The sequence below is a fragment of the Pan paniscus genome, chromosome 2, assembly GCF_029289425.2.
Source record: "Pan paniscus chromosome 2, NHGRI_mPanPan1-v2.0_pri, whole genome shotgun sequence".
NCBI classification, from domain to species: Eukaryota; Metazoa; Chordata; class Mammalia; order Primates; family Hominidae; genus Pan; species Pan paniscus.
The window spans coordinates 147,093,337-147,110,878 of NC_085926.1; the positions used below are offsets into that span (position 1 = coordinate 147,093,337).

The 17,542-nt window shown below is 36.5% G+C and overlaps 1 protein-coding gene across 4 annotated transcripts in view; it reads right to left on the reverse strand.

Annotated features, from left to right (window-relative positions):
• CP (ceruloplasmin) overlaps nucleotides 1-17,542 on the reverse strand; it is a 59,512-nt gene that overhangs the window by 41,531 nt on the left and 439 nt on the right. For all 4 annotated transcript variants that reach the window (XM_034957579.3, XM_008951879.4, XM_003826484.5 and 1 more), the window contains exons 2-6: nucleotides 8,487-8,734; nucleotides 6,216-6,428; nucleotides 5,264-5,437; nucleotides 3,414-3,668; nucleotides 2,220-2,391 (exon numbers count right to left, since the gene is read on the reverse strand). In XM_034957579.3, coding sequence (XP_034813470.1) covers nucleotides 2,220-2,391; nucleotides 3,414-3,668; nucleotides 5,264-5,437; nucleotides 6,216-6,428; nucleotides 8,487-8,734 — 1,062 coding nt within the window. The remainder of the gene's footprint in view (nucleotides 1-2,219; nucleotides 2,392-3,413; nucleotides 3,669-5,263; nucleotides 5,438-6,215; nucleotides 6,429-8,486; nucleotides 8,735-17,542) is intronic.

Below are 17,542 nucleotides of genomic sequence, written 5' to 3' on the forward strand. Positions count from 1 at the left end.
TTAAAACTACCTAAAGGGGAAGTAGAGTTAGCAAGATGAAGTGTGTGTGTAGCGCAGAGACTAGGGCAGGTATATACAAAGAGGAAACTGCTTATGAGCAGGCTTAGAGAAAAGAGCGAGCATGCCATGTTCTAGAAAATATGGCAGAAGCATAGCATGCAAGACAGGGCAGAGGAGTGAAGAATGAGGCTTAGATAGATGGGAGATAAGCAGTAGGACCTAGTTAAGGTTTCAGCCTTCCATCCCAGGGCAGTGAGAAGCATTTGAAAGATTTAAACATTCAGGATTCGCATTTTAGGAGGATCCCTCTGGCGGATGTTTGGAGAATGTGTTGGAAAATACAAGACTGCAGTAGGGAGACCAGTCAGGAGCCTGCTTTTCTAATCTCAGTGAGAGGCAGAGATGAGTTCATAGGTATTGGCGAAGAAGATGGAGAGAAGTAGACAGCCTTCAGAGATAGTTTCTATAAAATAAGGCAGTAGTTGATGAGGAGAGGAGTTTGAATAGCCTCATCCATGTGGGGGTGTCACTAAGAAGTTTGAAATGCAATCTGAAATTCACTAGATCCTCCTGAGTTGGAGATGCAGCGTTGGGAGTAATCACATGTAGGTGTCAGTGTAGCATGGGACTTAAATCTCTGCTTCAGGAGTCACAGGTCTGGTCTGAGCAAGTCCTAGCTATCCATTTATTGTGTGATGTTGGATGAATTACTTAACCTTTCCAAGGAGGGTATTTTTAATATGGATGGCAAACAGGGCTTCTCTGAGGAAGTGATATATGAGTAAAGACTTGGAGCAGGGGAGTGGCATCATCTCATTGACATTTTTGAAAGATCACAGTACTGCTTTGTAAAAAATCGATAGTAGGAAAGGAAGACAAACAGAAAGAATGACTGGGAGGCTGTGGAAGTCATTCAGACATGTACAAAGAGTAGCTTGTGTACATCAAAGGACACTATCAAGAAAGTGAAAGACAACCTATAGAATGCCAGAAAACATTTGCAAATAACTGATAAGGAATTAATATCCTGAATATATAAAGAACTCCTACAGGTCAACAACAACAACAACAACACAAATCCCACTTCAAAAATGGCTGAAGGACTTAAATAGACATTTATCTGAAGAAGATACACAAATGACCAAAAAGTACATGAAAAGATCCTCAACATTACTAGTCATTAAGAAAATGCAAATCAAAACCACTATGAAATATCACTTATGCTCATTAGGATGGTTATTATTAAAAAAAAAAAACAGAAAATAACAAGTGTTGATGAGAATGTGAAGAAATTGAAACCCCTGTACATTGCTGATGAGCCTGTAAAATGGTGCAGTTGCTATGGAAAACAGAAAAGTGGTTCCTCAAAAAATTAAAAATAGAATTACCATTTCTATTAATTATTTTGCATATCCAGCTAGAAGCGGAATCGCTTCTAGCTGGATATGCAAAATAATTAAAAGCAGAGATTTGAACAGTGATATTTGTATAACAATTGTTCATAGCAACATTAGTCACAATAGCCAAAAGGTGGAAACGACCCAAATGTTTATCAACAGATGAATGAATAAACAAAATATGGTATATACATACAATGAAGCATTATTCAGCCTTAAAGAGGAATGAAATTCTGATGCATGCTACAACATGAACAAATCTTAAAACATTATGCTAAGTGATATAAAAGACACAAAAGAACCAATATTGTATGATTCCACTTGTATGAGTTGCCTAGAATAGGAAAACTCATAGAGACAGAAAGTAGAATCAAGCTTATCAGGGGGTGGAGAAAGAGTGGAAGAAGGTTGTTATTGTTTAAAGGGTTCAGAGTTTTCATTTGGGATGATAAAAAAAAAGTTCTGGAAATGGATAGTGGTGACGGCTATACAATACTGTAACTGTACTTAATGCTGCTGAATCGTACAGTGCCATGTTTTCTGAAATGGAGAGCAAATTAATTGATTTATCTAATAGTATTCAGTGTTTTCTTAGGACTTTGTCAAGCATTTGATAACTTTTGAACCCATCTTTTTTCATGGACTCAAAACTCATAGTTCTCAAGCTCAGACTCTTACATCAAATACCTTAATAAATATTTAGCAGTCTAGTTACTCAATTTCAGATACCAATTAAAATTTTAATTGCTGAATTAGCCTTTTGTAGTTCCTTTGTGAGGGGGAGAGCATATTTTGAAATAGTACTCTTTTTTTGTGAATTACCTTCCAGGTGCTGTTAAGTTTTCTTTAGTGAAGATGTCTATACCAGAGGGAGCATAGTTCCAGATGATTTCCTCAGCGGCAATGTAGTAGTGTCTAACATGCTTCCCACGGATATTATCCTTTGATGAAGACTTGTTACACTCCTGGACCTGGAAAAAGGCTTGCAAACCGGCTGAAATGAAACAGAAAGAGGCATTGATTAATGAAGACAATGTTTCTCTCTCCTATTGCCCTGTAAACACTGCTCGGGTGATGACAAGTAGAAATTGAAGAAATAGACAGATAGAAACAGTACTATAAACTAGGGCAGACAGCTGTAAATAAATTAATGATGGAAAACTCAAGTTTAAAACAGACATACTTTGTTTTTTATGTACATACAGCATAGAGATATTAAGCATATATGTTTTCAAAATATGGTACCAGTTTCTGTGGGGTTTCACTTGGTAGTTGTTTCGATGAGAGAAAAAGAACAAATCTGTAGATAAGCAGAGAAGAGAGGCTTTGACATATTTTAAGGGGTTGCATTGGGTGGAGGAGGAGGTACAAGGAGGAGGTACCAAATGAGCTTATATTATTGCTGTCTTGTACAAGATGGTTGTGCATCTGCTGTGCTGGGCCTTCTGTGGCCCAGAGCATATTTGATAAAAGCAATTATATTTGCAGGTCAAAGTAAAATATCTGAACTCCTATGTTAAACTTAATTTATTCAGTAGACCAATATTAAAAACTAATATTTTTCAAGAACAAGGAATGTTTTTATTGCCTAAGTTAAAGAGATAAAGGAAGGATTTATCGAGTTAAACTAAGGGATGGCCAGGCTCAAATAAAGAACAAAGTTAATTATACTTGACAGAAATAAGTCGAAAAACAGGGTGCTTTCCAGTGCAACATACAATTTTTCTGGATGTTACAACACTGGTATATTTTACAAAGCTGAGTAAGTATATATAGTACTATACTTTCAGGGCCAGTTGTTCTTTCCAAAAACTAATATATTTTCAGATTTCATTACTTTATAATATTCCTGTCTTACAGTCTTTTTTTATTACATTATTATATATACCATCATAGGGATAAAACTAAGATGCCAGTTCAAAGCTCAGATTATTTCAAAGATATTTAGCTTTTAGATTCTGATTCCCAGTAACCACCTTTTTCAGCTGACTGCTAATTTCAGGAAAGATGTCCTACCTTTCAGATGGTTTAGATTCTGACAGCTGAGCATCCATTCTCCAGGGTTCTGGGCCACCATATAAGCATCAAACAGGGTAGCAGGAAAGAGGTTGATTGTATCAATACGGTAGTTCTTGTTAGTCAATGCTTGCCCGTGAAAGAAAGCTGCGTGCACATCAACTTCATTACCCATACCAAAAAGGTACCATTTTACTCTGTCTTCAGCACACATGGAGAGTCCTGGGAGACTTCCAAAAGTGTATCCATTCACAGCTGTAAGTCAAGAGCAGAGTTTGTGACTAAGAGTCATTAATGCTTGAGATAGTGAGAGTTACCTCTATATAAATAGAATCAATTTGGAATGGCAAATATCTGGCACATATGGTGGTATTCCTGCCCCCTATACTCATGTCAGACATTGCTAATCAATCACAGCACTCTTTCATTTTGGAACTGAATTCAGCCTGAGGATTCTTATCAATACCATATTAACAGATGAACACAATACTGAAGATAAAACCTATTTGCTGTCTTTGTTATAAACTGTACACATTGTGTGTGTGTGTGTAAATACAGAGGTGTGCATATATACATACATATAAACAAAGCACACACATAGAATTAATAGAAAAAAGATTGAATATTAGTATTCAATCAGTTATTCATCATGTTGGTAGTATGGATGTTTTTGCTTGTCAGAAAATTTCCAATTTTCTACCATAAATTTATTTTGTAAAAAGTACATAAGAATAGCTTTTTTTAAAGATTGCAAGACAAAATTTTTAAGATTGGAAGAGATATGAAGGAGGGAAAAAATGTAGAAGGGCAGCAGGGACAGAGCCACAAAGACCTAAAAGTTCATATGCAAGGTGGCCTGAAACCCTCAGAAGAAACTTATGGTCACTGTTCAAACTGGGTGGCCCTAAAAATTTCCCAAGTGGAAATTAGTTCTGGGAAGAATCCTGAGTGCACCACATGTAACACTGGTACCAAACCAAACCTGCTCAGGCTAGAATTTTGAGTATCTTTTTATAACAACTATTTTTGTTAGTACACAACAGAGACAGGATTAAAGTATGGAAAGAGGACCTTCCACCCAGATATAAGTAAAAGTTGGAAACAAAATCTGTACTTTGTTAACTAGTTTATTTTTCTACTTTGGTAGTATCGTTATTTTTGTGCTCTCGGTTTCTGAGTACAGGTTATTTTGAAGAAGTTAAACACAAACAAATAAACGAAAATATCTACTTATTGGTCTAGTTGTTGTTAAGGGACTCTGTTTTTCATGCAAATTATGAGAAATAGATAATCTTACTAAGCTCATTATTTTGTGTCTGAGAATTAAGAAAAAGTCTAAACTGTAAAATAGCATTTCTAGAAAAGTAAAGTGAACTGAAATGTAGAAAAGAATGATGCAGACTAAGGGGCCCAATGAGGGCAACATAGTATGTAAAACGAATACCTTTCAGAACTCGTGGTTTGAACTATTTTCTTAAATATAGTTAGATGCTTTAAAATATAATATGGTTTTAAGCATTTAGTTTAATAATTTGGAGCTGCCTCAAATAATTTTTAGAATGAGTCTAGTGGATAAATAAATATATTAATGTCACATACATATGCATTAAACCATAATTGATGCTTTATCCTTACCAGTTGGGGAACAAGTTTGGTGTATCTGGCTTTACCTGGCTTAGAGTTTTTATTTTGACTTACTTAGCTGAATATCAAATTGCACACCCAATATGCTTTGTTATAAGGACCACAGACTAGACACACAGTACTTATTTATGTGAGGGAATAAGCTTAGCAGAATTAATGGATCAAGGGAAAAGAAAGTAAAGTTAACATGTCTGCTGTAATCTTACAATACATTCTGTTACTCTCCTGGAAGTCTTCATTGTCTTTGTCAACTTTCTCTGGTTCTGAGCAGTAGGTTTTAATGTTGTCTTCTAGGTACCAGCTGAAATTTTCATCCACCACAGAAAACATCACCACAAATTCTCGGTCAATATGTTTTTCTTTTTCTTTATCTAGAGAATCTGGAGTTAAAGTTACTATTTTAGCAAGACTAAACTTTTAGCATGTATTTTGATTTATGTTTTCAGGTGATTTATAGTTTTTAAAAATTTTAGTATTTATTTTTTCAAATAAATCACAAGTCTGGACCAGTCACTCCTGTTTTACAGACAGAAACACTCAGGGAATTTTTATGATCAGTATCTGGTGCTTGGAAGACACTCCTGTATCTGGATATCCACTGACCACATAACTATTAAATGCTTTTTGGCAAATGGGAAGATTGGAATTCAAAGTTGTGCGTCTATTTTCTGGTGCATATAGCCACAAACAGAGACAAGTCTTTACAGGTAATGATTGTTCAAGTTAGAATTGTATTTCAGGCTCTTGAGCTCCATTGTCTTTTTCATGATGTTAGAAATAAATACTATGATATTATGTTTACCAATATAGTATGAGTAACTACAGATCTATCACCGTGGAGTGCCCTTTTGGTAGTCACATTTGGTAATGTCATATGTCTCTTCAGCACCACTGTTGGAAGTTACATACAGCAAACTGATCCCTGAGAGAATATATTTCTTTCACATTACTTTGGCATTTTCCCCGTAGGAATGCTTGTTCTATTTATCCCTTCTTCTCCTAGTCCTGCCTGGCTCTTCCCTTCCTTTTTTTCTACTTACCACCTCTCTACCTTACCTGCTCAATCTCAGCACAGAAGACTTGATTTCTTTTTAAAAGACAAACTGCCCTGCCCCTGTCTTTTGGTCATATAGCGTGTGCAATATGGAGAAGATGTACCTTTTTTACAGATTATTAAAGGTCCGATGAGTCCTGAGGCAATATCTTTTGGAGCATCAATGTGGGAATGGTAAATCCTAGTCACGCAATTGCCATCTCCTTCCCCAGGACTTTGTTCTTCAGTGGCAAGCAACATGTATGTATACTGCTCTCCTGGATATACTTTGTCATCTGCTCTTTGAAAATCTGTGGTGTTATCAGGGTAGATGGCCCCTAGGAAGCAACACGCAATGAAGGTGCAAAGTGAATATGTTTGAACTTAAATGAGAGAATAGATATAGTCCATTAATTCATTCAGCAAACATTTATTAAACATCTACTATGTGATCCTTGGGGATGTGATATCCTATTTGGACACAGGAAAATGAAAGGCTAAGGACTAGGGTGTTTAGAAGCTTCACAGACATTTTTATTATTTTTTATATTTGATTGGGTTTTCAGAGAGCATAATGACTTTTTGTTTGCAATGTAAAGAACTCGGGTCATGGTATGGGAGTCTGAGCAAGAAGGCTACCCTCTTCTAAATTCAAAACTTCTTATATGATCTCAGATTTTTCCCATGAAGTAACCATAAAATTAAAAACATTTCTACTCTCAATTTTGGAAATTTCCAAACACACACAAAGGTTGAGAGAAGAAAATGCTGAACCTCCGTGTACCCATCAAACCAGCTTTAACAATGATCGACTCAAGGCCAACCTTGTTTCATCTGTACCCCCACACACTCTTATCCCCAGTATCATCAAATTATTTTAAAGCACGTCTCAGACATCATATTCCATTCATAAATACTTGAGTATGTATCTCTAAAAGATAGGAACACTTTTTTTCTTCTAACAAAACCACAGTACCATTACCATACCTTTAAAATGAATGGTAATTCCCTAGTAAGCCATGAAATCATTAAAAAGAAATAGGATGGCAGTCAGCCTTTTATGCTATGAATGTAATTTATCCCTAAACAACAACAAAAACAAAAAAAGTCAACACATTCACCTTCTAAACCAATATCTCTTTTAATAAGACAACTAACAATGAATCAAATCAAATTTTAAATTAATTTCCCTATTCGATCATTATAATTTCAATGAACTGTAGCATGACTTCAGCATTTTTGCTTATGATAGCAGCTGATAGTTATTGAGGTATTACTATGTATTCTTATTGTCTCTATTTTATAGATGAGGAAACTGAAGCTGAAAGAACTTAAGTAATTTGTCCAAGGTCACTCAAACAGTGAAAGGCAAGGCTGGGGCTCAGACCTTTGTCTATTAATTTCAAAGCCCTTGCTTTTCATCACTACAAAATACCACCTTTTTTACCATCATTGTTAAGGACTAAGAATGAGATCACAGGCACCAAACCTTATCTTTGTTTTTCAGATACTATTTTCAAGGCTTCCAAGTCCTACATTCAAATGACTTTTTCAGTTAATTGTGTCTCATATGTGACTACAGTCATCCAGGCATATGTACCATTTGACTGACATATGAGACTCCTTATGCCACCTTAGCTGGGGCAGAGTTTATATAAAGTTAGGATGGGAGGTAACAACAGCACAGTATGTTTACATGTAGGAACTTCAAAGATAAGGCAATCCACATCTTGAGTCCTTCTTTCTCTTCCCTCTGGATTTTGCCTCTTCTAGGCTCTGATGCACTTTGTCCATTTCTCTTATTCTATTTGGCCAGAAAGGACTGGGCTCTGGGAAAGAAGCTCCAGCTCTCTCTGACTCTCACTGAGTCCACCTAGAAATTCTCTCACATTCACACTTTCCACGAACGAGCACAACCAAGAGAAACATGCCATTATTATATGGAAACAAAGTACCTATTAATAAAATAGTTGGCTGGGTGCGGTGACTCACGCCTGTAATCCCAGCACTTTGGGAGGCTGAGGCGGGCAGATCAGGAGGTCAGGAGATCAAGACCATCCTGGCTAACACGGTTAAACCCCGTCTCTACTAAAAATGCAAAAAAAAAAATTAGCCAGGCATGGTGATGGGCACCTGTAGTCCCAGCTACTTGAGAGGCTGAGGCAGGAGAATGGCTTAAACCCCGGATGTGGAGCTTGCAGTGATCCGAGGTCGCGCCACTGCACTGCAGCCTGGGTGACAGAAGTCAAAAAAAATAAAAAAAAATTAAAAAAAATAGTTAAGAGCTGAATGGCAGTTATAGGTCTTATCCAGGAGATAAGTCCACAATTTTAGAAGCTAAAAGGCACTTCTACTGAAAAGTAAGAGGAAATTCCAGCTACATGAGCTGAACTTACCCTCATGTTCCTTATAATAAGTTATTCCATGTGAATGAAAGGTGTAGGGCCTAGAGGCAAGGTTTTTTAAGTGTACATAAACTTTATCTCCAGTTTCAGCTTTGATAATAGGGCCTAAAAACCCAAGCCAGACCGGTTTTTCTATAGTTGTCCTAAAGGTTTCATCTGTGTACTGAAGATAAAGGGCCTTCTTATATAGTCTCCCAATTCTATCTGGGCCATTTTGAAGATAGATATTGGAATGTTCCCTGCAAAGAGAAACAAGACAACTCTATCAGAAGCCATCATTTCTAGGGATGACATTATCATTATAATTTAATAACATTATAATTAGAGAAATTAATGAGCACATCACATTGAATGTTTGCCTGTTGTAGGGATGCCTCCAAAATTGAAGTGGAGGGCTGGTAGTTAGCCCTGTTATTTTAATGATGTGAGGCTTTCCATATCAGGTATATGTCAGAGAACCATCTGCGAAGGCATCATAGAAATGTAGTGCATCTTACTGAAGTATTTTCTCCATGATTTTTATATTAAAACACAGGCATATTATGTAATGGAATAGAATACAAAATTAAATTGAAATATTAAAATAAAGCAGTTAATTAAGACATTTTTTCACTTCTACCTCTCTTAGCTACTGGAAAAATTTGAGTTTATAATTAATCAATCCAGATATTTGAGACTTCAAAGTATGTGTGTGTATATTTATATATTTTTTCTTAAAGTAAGATTAATAAAGCTAAATTAATTCTTTTTAATTTATTTTAACAGCACTAAATCAAAGCTAGAGTTGTTGATGCATGCAATGTGTGCGGTTTTTAAATTACTTTTGAATTTAAATAATCCCTGTGTTTTTTAATCCCTCACTAGTACAGATACTTAACATTGAATGTTTGTATTCTAGTGACTGTCCATTAATAGTTGCTTAAAACTTTCTTTAAAATATCAGTGAGGTAAATAGTAATCTGGAAAAGAAAAGATGGAAAGAAAGTAAATTTGGTTTGAATTAATTTCTTGTGTTATCAACCTTAACTGAAGGCTTATATAGCCCAGTGGGATGTATTCATGGGCAACATCATGTTGCCATTTGGCAGGACCCACTTAGATTCTGGCCTTTGGCAAGCCCCTCCACAACCAAGTCTCTTCCATTTGAATAAAAACTGCTCATCATCATGGGTGTGTGTGTGTGTGTGTGTGTGTGTGTGTTGCCTTCTTTCATCTTATTGATCTTTGATACTTTACCAATTTCTACTCAACATTTGTGGGGCCGAGGAACCTGACTGAGGAATAAGTTTTGTCTTGTTTCCTCAGTTGTAAGCTCATTGGTAAAAGTGAGATATATTTTTCTTTCCCTTCTTTAAGACAAGAGCAGAGCTTGTGTGAGAGCTCTGGACTTTCACTGCTACAGAATTTAAAGATGTGGTTTTTCAAAAGTCTAAGGCCTGATGTTTCTTAAGTCTGAATATGCACAGGAATCTACTGATGAACTTAGTGAAATGCAAACTCCTGGGACACAACTCCATTGATTCTGATTCTGTGGGTCTGGGGCAGGGCCCAGGCATCTGCATTATTAACCAACACACTGGTGTGTTTTGATGAGATAGGCTGCTCTGGGGCCCTGGGTAACCTGTGTTGAAGAGGCTCTAAGGTTGAAGATTAAGAGAGCTGCCCAATCCCAGAAGCAGTGGGATTCCTGATACCATGAGACAGAAAGGTAGAAAACTCAGTTTCCAGGTCATACCTGGAAGTGGCAGGACCTCTGCGGTGGTGGCTATATAGATTAAGCCTGAGTGCTGGGGCCAGGTACCACGGCCACTTGGCAATGGTCCTGGTGGCTGAGTTTGGGCAGAGTGAGCAGGTGTTGAAAATAAGAGTCACCATTCTCTGGATTGATCAAGGAGTTTCTATGATGAGCGTTTCCTCCTAGTCACTACCATATACCAATACACTGGGAATGCCAATTTTCCTGAATTATATAAACCCGAATTCCCAAAGAAGATAAAATTATTCACTAAAAAAATGACTGAGATGATGTTTCCCTGTCCATCCCCTGTCCTGGTGGGAGGGCTAAGCTAGAAGTTAGAAAAATAAAGTGTCATTATTTGCAGCCTGTGTGGAGCAGCAAAACTGTGAGTATACCCTCATTTTTTCTGTTTGTTTTCACTTTCTAATTGTTTGTTGCCATTTCCCAATTTGTTAAAGCAAAATAGGAAAAGATTGGGAGAGACTTCATGGACACAGGTAGGCATGGGAAAAGGGCAAGACACTGGTGTGAACTCTGTCCCTAAACCCATAGCAAGGAATGCACAGAAAGAGTCTTAATAAATATATGCCTTAACAACAGCAAAATTGTTGCATCAAAGACCACTGAGTTTAAAAGAAGAGAGTCATTCAGTCCATATGACTGAGAGGAGGTCAACAAGGGTGCAATTTCAGTTAGGTACACAACTGCAGCTGCAAAGTCTACAGTACAAAGGTACAATTCCACTCTGGTCCCACCAGAAGCCTGGACCAATCAATCCCACAGAGACTTGTCTAAGCCCCAGGGTAAATTTTCTTAAGAGTCTGAACACACTTTTATTTCTGAGAGATTGATTTGATAATATTTGGAGACTTTACTCCACGCTTTACCACGTCCTATTGGTACACATCTTACATAGGCCAAAGTTAAAAGTTAGCCCTCAAATTCTTAAGGCTTCATTTAAATAAAATGTTTATTTATATTTTCTGAATGTAAATACACTTTGGCATACATCATGTCCTATTGTGATAAACTATAGCAGGCTTTGTCAAAATGATTTTATTGCATTGAAATGCTCCTGTATTAATCATTTCCTAAAATAGGAAGAGCATTGCCATAAACAAATACCTAAGACCAAGACCAAGACCTATATTGCCTAGGCTTTGTAACTAATTTTTCTAGGCAAAGTTTTTTGGGGGGGTTAAAATTGCTTTTAAAATTATTGATCTGAAGGTATAACATATCTAGGCATTTTAACATCTGAAATTCCTTTTATACACATTGCAATATGCAAACTGCTTTTTGCATCTTGCCTTTTATTGTGAAAAAAACTGTCTTAACCAAACTGGAAAATATTTTACACTGTGTGACACTTTGGGAGAAGTCTATTTGTTTATGCTTTGTCTCCAAATAAACATTAAAAGGTCATTAGGGGCTCTCTATTTAATTTCGACAGCACAGCTTGAGGACAAAGGGTCAGTTACTGGAAGCTTGCAGGAAGTTTGCCAGTTAGATATTCAGCCACAAGAATCTATTATAGCTGTTCTTTTAACCAAATAATTCACATTTAATTGTAGTTCTTCCTGTTGACAACTGCAGTATGTTCCTTTCTACTCATTACTATAGACATATCTCCCTTCAAGTAATCAATCACATTCTCTCTTTTTAGCCCCTTATTTAAAAAAAGAAAAGCCCGCTCCTATAATTTCTGGTAGTCTTAGACCCAGAAATGAGTTTTTAATAGTAGCATAACTATTTTTTAGTATTGCTTTGGTAAGATATTAATAATGCTATTCCCTCCCATAAATTTAGAATTCACTCAAGTGATCTTGGTTTATGCTTAGACGTGGTTCCCAAAACTTGGGTATTATAGGTGAAAAGTTTCTGGATTTTTGACTTCATTAATTGAGACATGTTTTTTATTGCTGCATAACAAATTATCACAAAGTAGGTTAAAACAACACCCATTTATAATCTCACTATTCTATGGGTCAGAGTCTGGCATGGTGTGGCTGGGTTCACTGCCTCAGGCATCACCAAGCTGAAATCAAGGGGCTGCTGAGCTGAGTGCTTATCTGAGGCTCTGGAGAAATCTGCCTAGCTCATTTGGGTTATTGCCAAAATTCAGTTCAATGGGGTCATAGAATTAAAATCCCTGTTTGCTTGCTGGCTATGGGCCGAGAGCCTCTCCCAGTTTCTTAAGGTCACCTGTATGCCCTCCTAGGTGGCCCCTTTCGTCTTCAAGTCAGCTTCAGTGTGTGGACTCTTCAGATAATCTCACTGACTAAAACATAAATCATGAGAGTGATGTCTCATCCTGTTCACAGGTTCTGGAGATTTAGGATAAGATTTCTTCTGGGAGCCACTTTGGAAATGCTGCCTACCATAAACAAGAATCATAAGGAAAACAGTCAAAAATTAACTGCTGCAAGAATATGGCAGAGACTCAACCTAGGTATATACAACACAAATTCAAGTGATTTGTCGGTTCTAACCAGCCTTCCTCCACTGGCGCAGCATGAATGCAGTACCTAGTGAATTTTCTTTTGTCTGTGTTCTCAGGAGAAATAGGAACTTGATAATAAATGGAATTTGGTCAGTGTGAAATGTTAGTCACTTAATTAGCGCTTCCATACAAGCTGTCTTGTGTGAAGTGTTTGGAAGTGTTTGTACTGCACTAGCTATTGCTTTTTTTTTTTTTTTTTTTTTTTTTTGAGATGGAATCTTGCTCTGTCGCCCAGGCTATAATGTAACGGCGTGATCTCGGCTCACTGCAACCTCCACCTCCTGGGTTCAAGCAACTCTCCTGCCTTGGCCTCCTGAGTAGCTGGGACTACAGGCGCACGCCACCATGCCTAGCTAATTTTTGTATTTTTAGTAGAGATGGGATTTCACCATGTTGGCCAGGCTGGTCTCAAACTCCTGACCTTGTGATCCACCTGCCTTGGCCTCCCAAAGTACTGGGATTACAGGTGTGAGCCACCACGCCCAGCCCTATTGCTTGCTATTTTTTATTTGGCAACCTTGGAGAATGAGTCATTTAAAGTAAATTTTCCAGAAAATTTTAGCTAGTAATTGTACCTATTTAAGAATCATTTAAAAATTTAAAAATCATTTTTGAAGGGATGCTATATAACTTGGGAGGCCACTAGGCTGAGACAATGTCAGTGCCTTGGGTTCCTACCTAAGCAAACCAAAACCCAATTCAATGTAGTAAACAGTAAAATGAAACTTCTAATCTGTAACTAGAGACTTTACCAATCAGAAGCCGCCAACTAACATCTAACTAGGGAGTCTCCACTTTAACCAGTCTAATATCTATTTCTTAGTCTGAGAATACATTATAAAAGTTTCCTCCCTGCCCAGAGGAGCATTGACAGAACTGCTTGTGGTCTTAGGGCACCCAATTGCTGTGGCTGAATGCTTGAATAAACTTGTTAAACTTTCAATATGCCCAAGTTTATCTTTTAATAGGGGTAAAATGAATGCCGTTAGTGCAAGCTTTTACTTTAAAAATATTTTATTTGCTTCCCTGTTTTCCTAAACAGGGGACATAATGGAAAAAAAAGTAACTTTTTTGATAATAATAGTGAAATGAACACTTATTGAGTACTTATTATATCCTGATCACTCAAGATCATAATTATAGTAATTATGATTACCGTAGGGTGGAATGTTCTTTGTTGTCTAGTTTTTTGGTCAGGATTTGAGCTGTTATTTCTCCTTGGTCATTAGGCCTGCTTATAGTGACATCTTCACTGTACCATTTGTTTTGGAAACCTCTAATGGAATGAAAAACCCGGTAATAATGTTTGTAAGAACTGTATGTTAAGAAAGTCGCCACGCCTGAGTGAGAGCCTATGAAGTCAAGTATAAAAGAGTTTTGTGATGGCCGTTCGTATGCTTAAAAATTTTTTCACTTATTTCCAGCTTCCTAGAGGTCATCAGAAAAAAAAGTAATCTGAAGATAAGAGAATTACTATAATTTTTGCTATTATATAGTCAGTTAATTCAGCAAATAATTAACTAATGACTACTATGGACCCAGAACACACTATTGTGTTTACTAATTGTTTTTATATGTATGTCATTTATTTTAATTTGAATATATATAACTTAGGATCAGGAATTATCTCTTATAAAGTCTTTAACTACTTACTGATGTGTTGAAGTGACAGATAAGGCACTGATCCAAGTAAATGGCAGTACTGAGTATAAGTAAATTATTTTCCACTTCACTCTTTTAGAAATAAATATTATTGGCATTAATACCAGAGAAGTAAACTTTATATTTTTAGTCCCCCCCAAAACCTATACATTTTTCTCTTTTAATATCTGCCAGTGTTTTCAGTTGCACTAACCCTGCATGTAATCCTCTAAGGTGACTTTTCTATTTTATTCTGTTGCCTGATTTGTTCTATAGCATGAATCTCTCCACATGAGGAGCAAGGAAAAGTTTTTACAATACAGTCTATGATTTTTCCTATCTTCCTATGTATCTTTTATTTAGTCATTTAAACTTTTTCAGAAATATTTATTTAGTGTCTCCTATATTCTAGGTACTAGTGACCAAGCACTAGTACTTGCATATGCATATACTAGTACTCTCAATGCATATTTTCCTGTTCATCATCCCAGACCTTCAAGATCAACATTCAGCTTAAACTCGATTCTTTACCTAAAATTCATATTACACTCTTTCACATCTTATTCTTCAGCCCATTTATTTCCACTCCTTTTTAGTCATCATACGATAAGGAGTTCCAACCATGTCTTGTGATACTCCATCATCCTTCACTTACTGGGCTAAACATGCTGCAAATCTGGGACAAAGAAGGGACCAAAATGTTGCTATCTGCACACATCTCTGCAAAAAGTTTAGCATAGTATTGGCAAAATTGCTGAAGCTGTATTCAAAATTCACTGGTAAGATATATGGGGAAAAAAAATCACAGAGAAAGCAGTCCCACCTAGAGTTTGCAAAACTGTAGCATATTGTTGAAGCCAAAGGAGATGTTAAAGTCACAGGACAATAAAAAAAAGAGAGGTGGACTTTGCAACTAGAAGATGCTCCATTTTTCCTTTTAAGGAGCCTTAAGTATCTCTATTAAGTATACTTTTTAAGTAACTGATATGGTTTGGCTGTGTCCCCACCCAAATCTCACCTTGAATTGTAATAATCCCCACATGTCAAGGGAGGGGGCCAGGTGGAGATAACTGAATCATGGATGTGGTTTCCCCCATATTGTTCTCATGGTAGTGAATAAGTCTCATGAGATCTGATGGTTTTATAAATGAGAGTTCCCCTGCACAAGCTCTTTCTTGGCTGCTGCCATGTAAGACGTGCCTTTGCTCCTCCTTTGCCTTCTGCCATGATTGTGAGGCCTTCCCAGCCATGTGGAACTGTAAGTCCATTAAACCTCTTTTTCTTTATAAATTACCCAGTCTTGAGTATGTCTTTATTAGCAGTGTAAGAACAGACTAATACAGTAAATTGGTACCTGGAGTGGGGCACTACTGTAAAGGTACCCAAAAATGTGAAAGTGACTTTGGAATTGGGTAGCAGGCAGAGGCTGGAATAGTTTGGAGGGCTCAGAAGAAGATAGCAAAATGTGGGAAAGTTTGGAACTTCCTAGAGACTTGGAGGGCTCAGATGACAGGAAGGTATGGGAAAGTTTGCAATGTAAGACATGCCTTTGCTCCTCCTTTGCCTTCCACCATGATTGTGAGGCATCCCCAGTCATGTGGAACTGTGAGTCCATTAAACCTCTTTTTCTTTATAAATTACTCAGTCTTGAGTATGTCTCTATTAGCAGCATAAGAAGAGACTAATATAGTCACAATGGGGTAAACAAGCTTATACTCATTGGGTAGCTTCCCTGGCACAGACAGGCCACAGGAGTAATTAAAAACGAAGGAATTTCCTCCACCCCCATTCACCAAATTCTAAACAAACTCCTTCACTCTTCTACTCCCTGATTTTTAGAATTAAAGATTTTTTTTTTTTTTTGAAGCATAGTCAGGGCAATGTCTTGCACTTAGTTTATGCCTGATAAAGCTGATTTGATTTTTGATCATGAACAATGGCAGAGTGGTGTTGAGTGGGGGCATGGAGAAGGATAGTATTTTTATTTTTTTAATGTGTCTGACTTTTTCCTTGGAAATAAAAACCACATATAATTTATATTATATTTAATCAAGAAAATACTGAATCCATGCAAAATAATGTTTCTGGTGAAGCTGTAAAAATATGTCATATTCCTTAGAAGATAATACCACCTTAAAACCAGGTTAAAAAAAGAAATAATTACAAGATGTATTAGTTTTATTTACAACCACTTATCTTCAGGTCAGAAACTGTCCTTACTGTATATTATTAAATTCATAATATAATAATTGGATATTAGTATCAGTTATGTATTTATTTTTATGGTGAAAAATTTCAACTTTACATAATGTTAAAGAAAATAGTATATACTCATCAATAAGATTCAATAATTACAAACTTTGGCGTCCTTATTTAGCTATTTTTTAAAGATATAATCTTGGCAGCTGATGGTCATTGGGCTTGTTTGTGTTTTATTACCACTGAAATACATTTTAATGTAGTGAATATTGATTTTGAATTCCAAGTTCCCATTTGGTGGTTAATGTTTAATTAACATCATTAAAAGTGAAGACCTCGGTATAGATAAACTTCTGTACAAAAAACTTCAAGGAGAACTAAACTTTTTGTTTTACTGTGTAGTGAATATTGCTTTCAATAAGGGGATTTTCCAACTGAAAAATGAAGACATTTAAGTTACATGGAGCTTTTTGAGGACCATCCTAATAAGTACCTGACATTTTTTTATGCACATATGTGCCAAGCATTGTACTAAGAGCTTTACATGCACCCGCTCTTTAAATAACCCTATGAGCTATGCTTATTATCCTCATTTTACAAATTAGGACCCTGAAGCTGTGAAAGATTAACCTACTTAGCTGTCTGGAGTCTCTCAATAAATATCAGGCAGGATCTTATTTGCTAAAATTGTATTTTATTTCTATAAGTGATGTTTTGAAAGATATAAACAAATTTTATGAATATCATGAATAACCATTAAATAGTGTAATAAACATAACATTGCATACAGTAATTGTTTAAATTAAAGAACTTCTGCATAAACAGATAAAAAGACAGATTCCTAATCGGAGATGCAGTTATGACCATGGGAGGTAGTAAGATGTGAACACAGATCCCCAGGAACAACAGGAAAGAAGCAGGGTAGTCCACCAAATAAAAAATATACAGGAATATAAAGGAGATTGA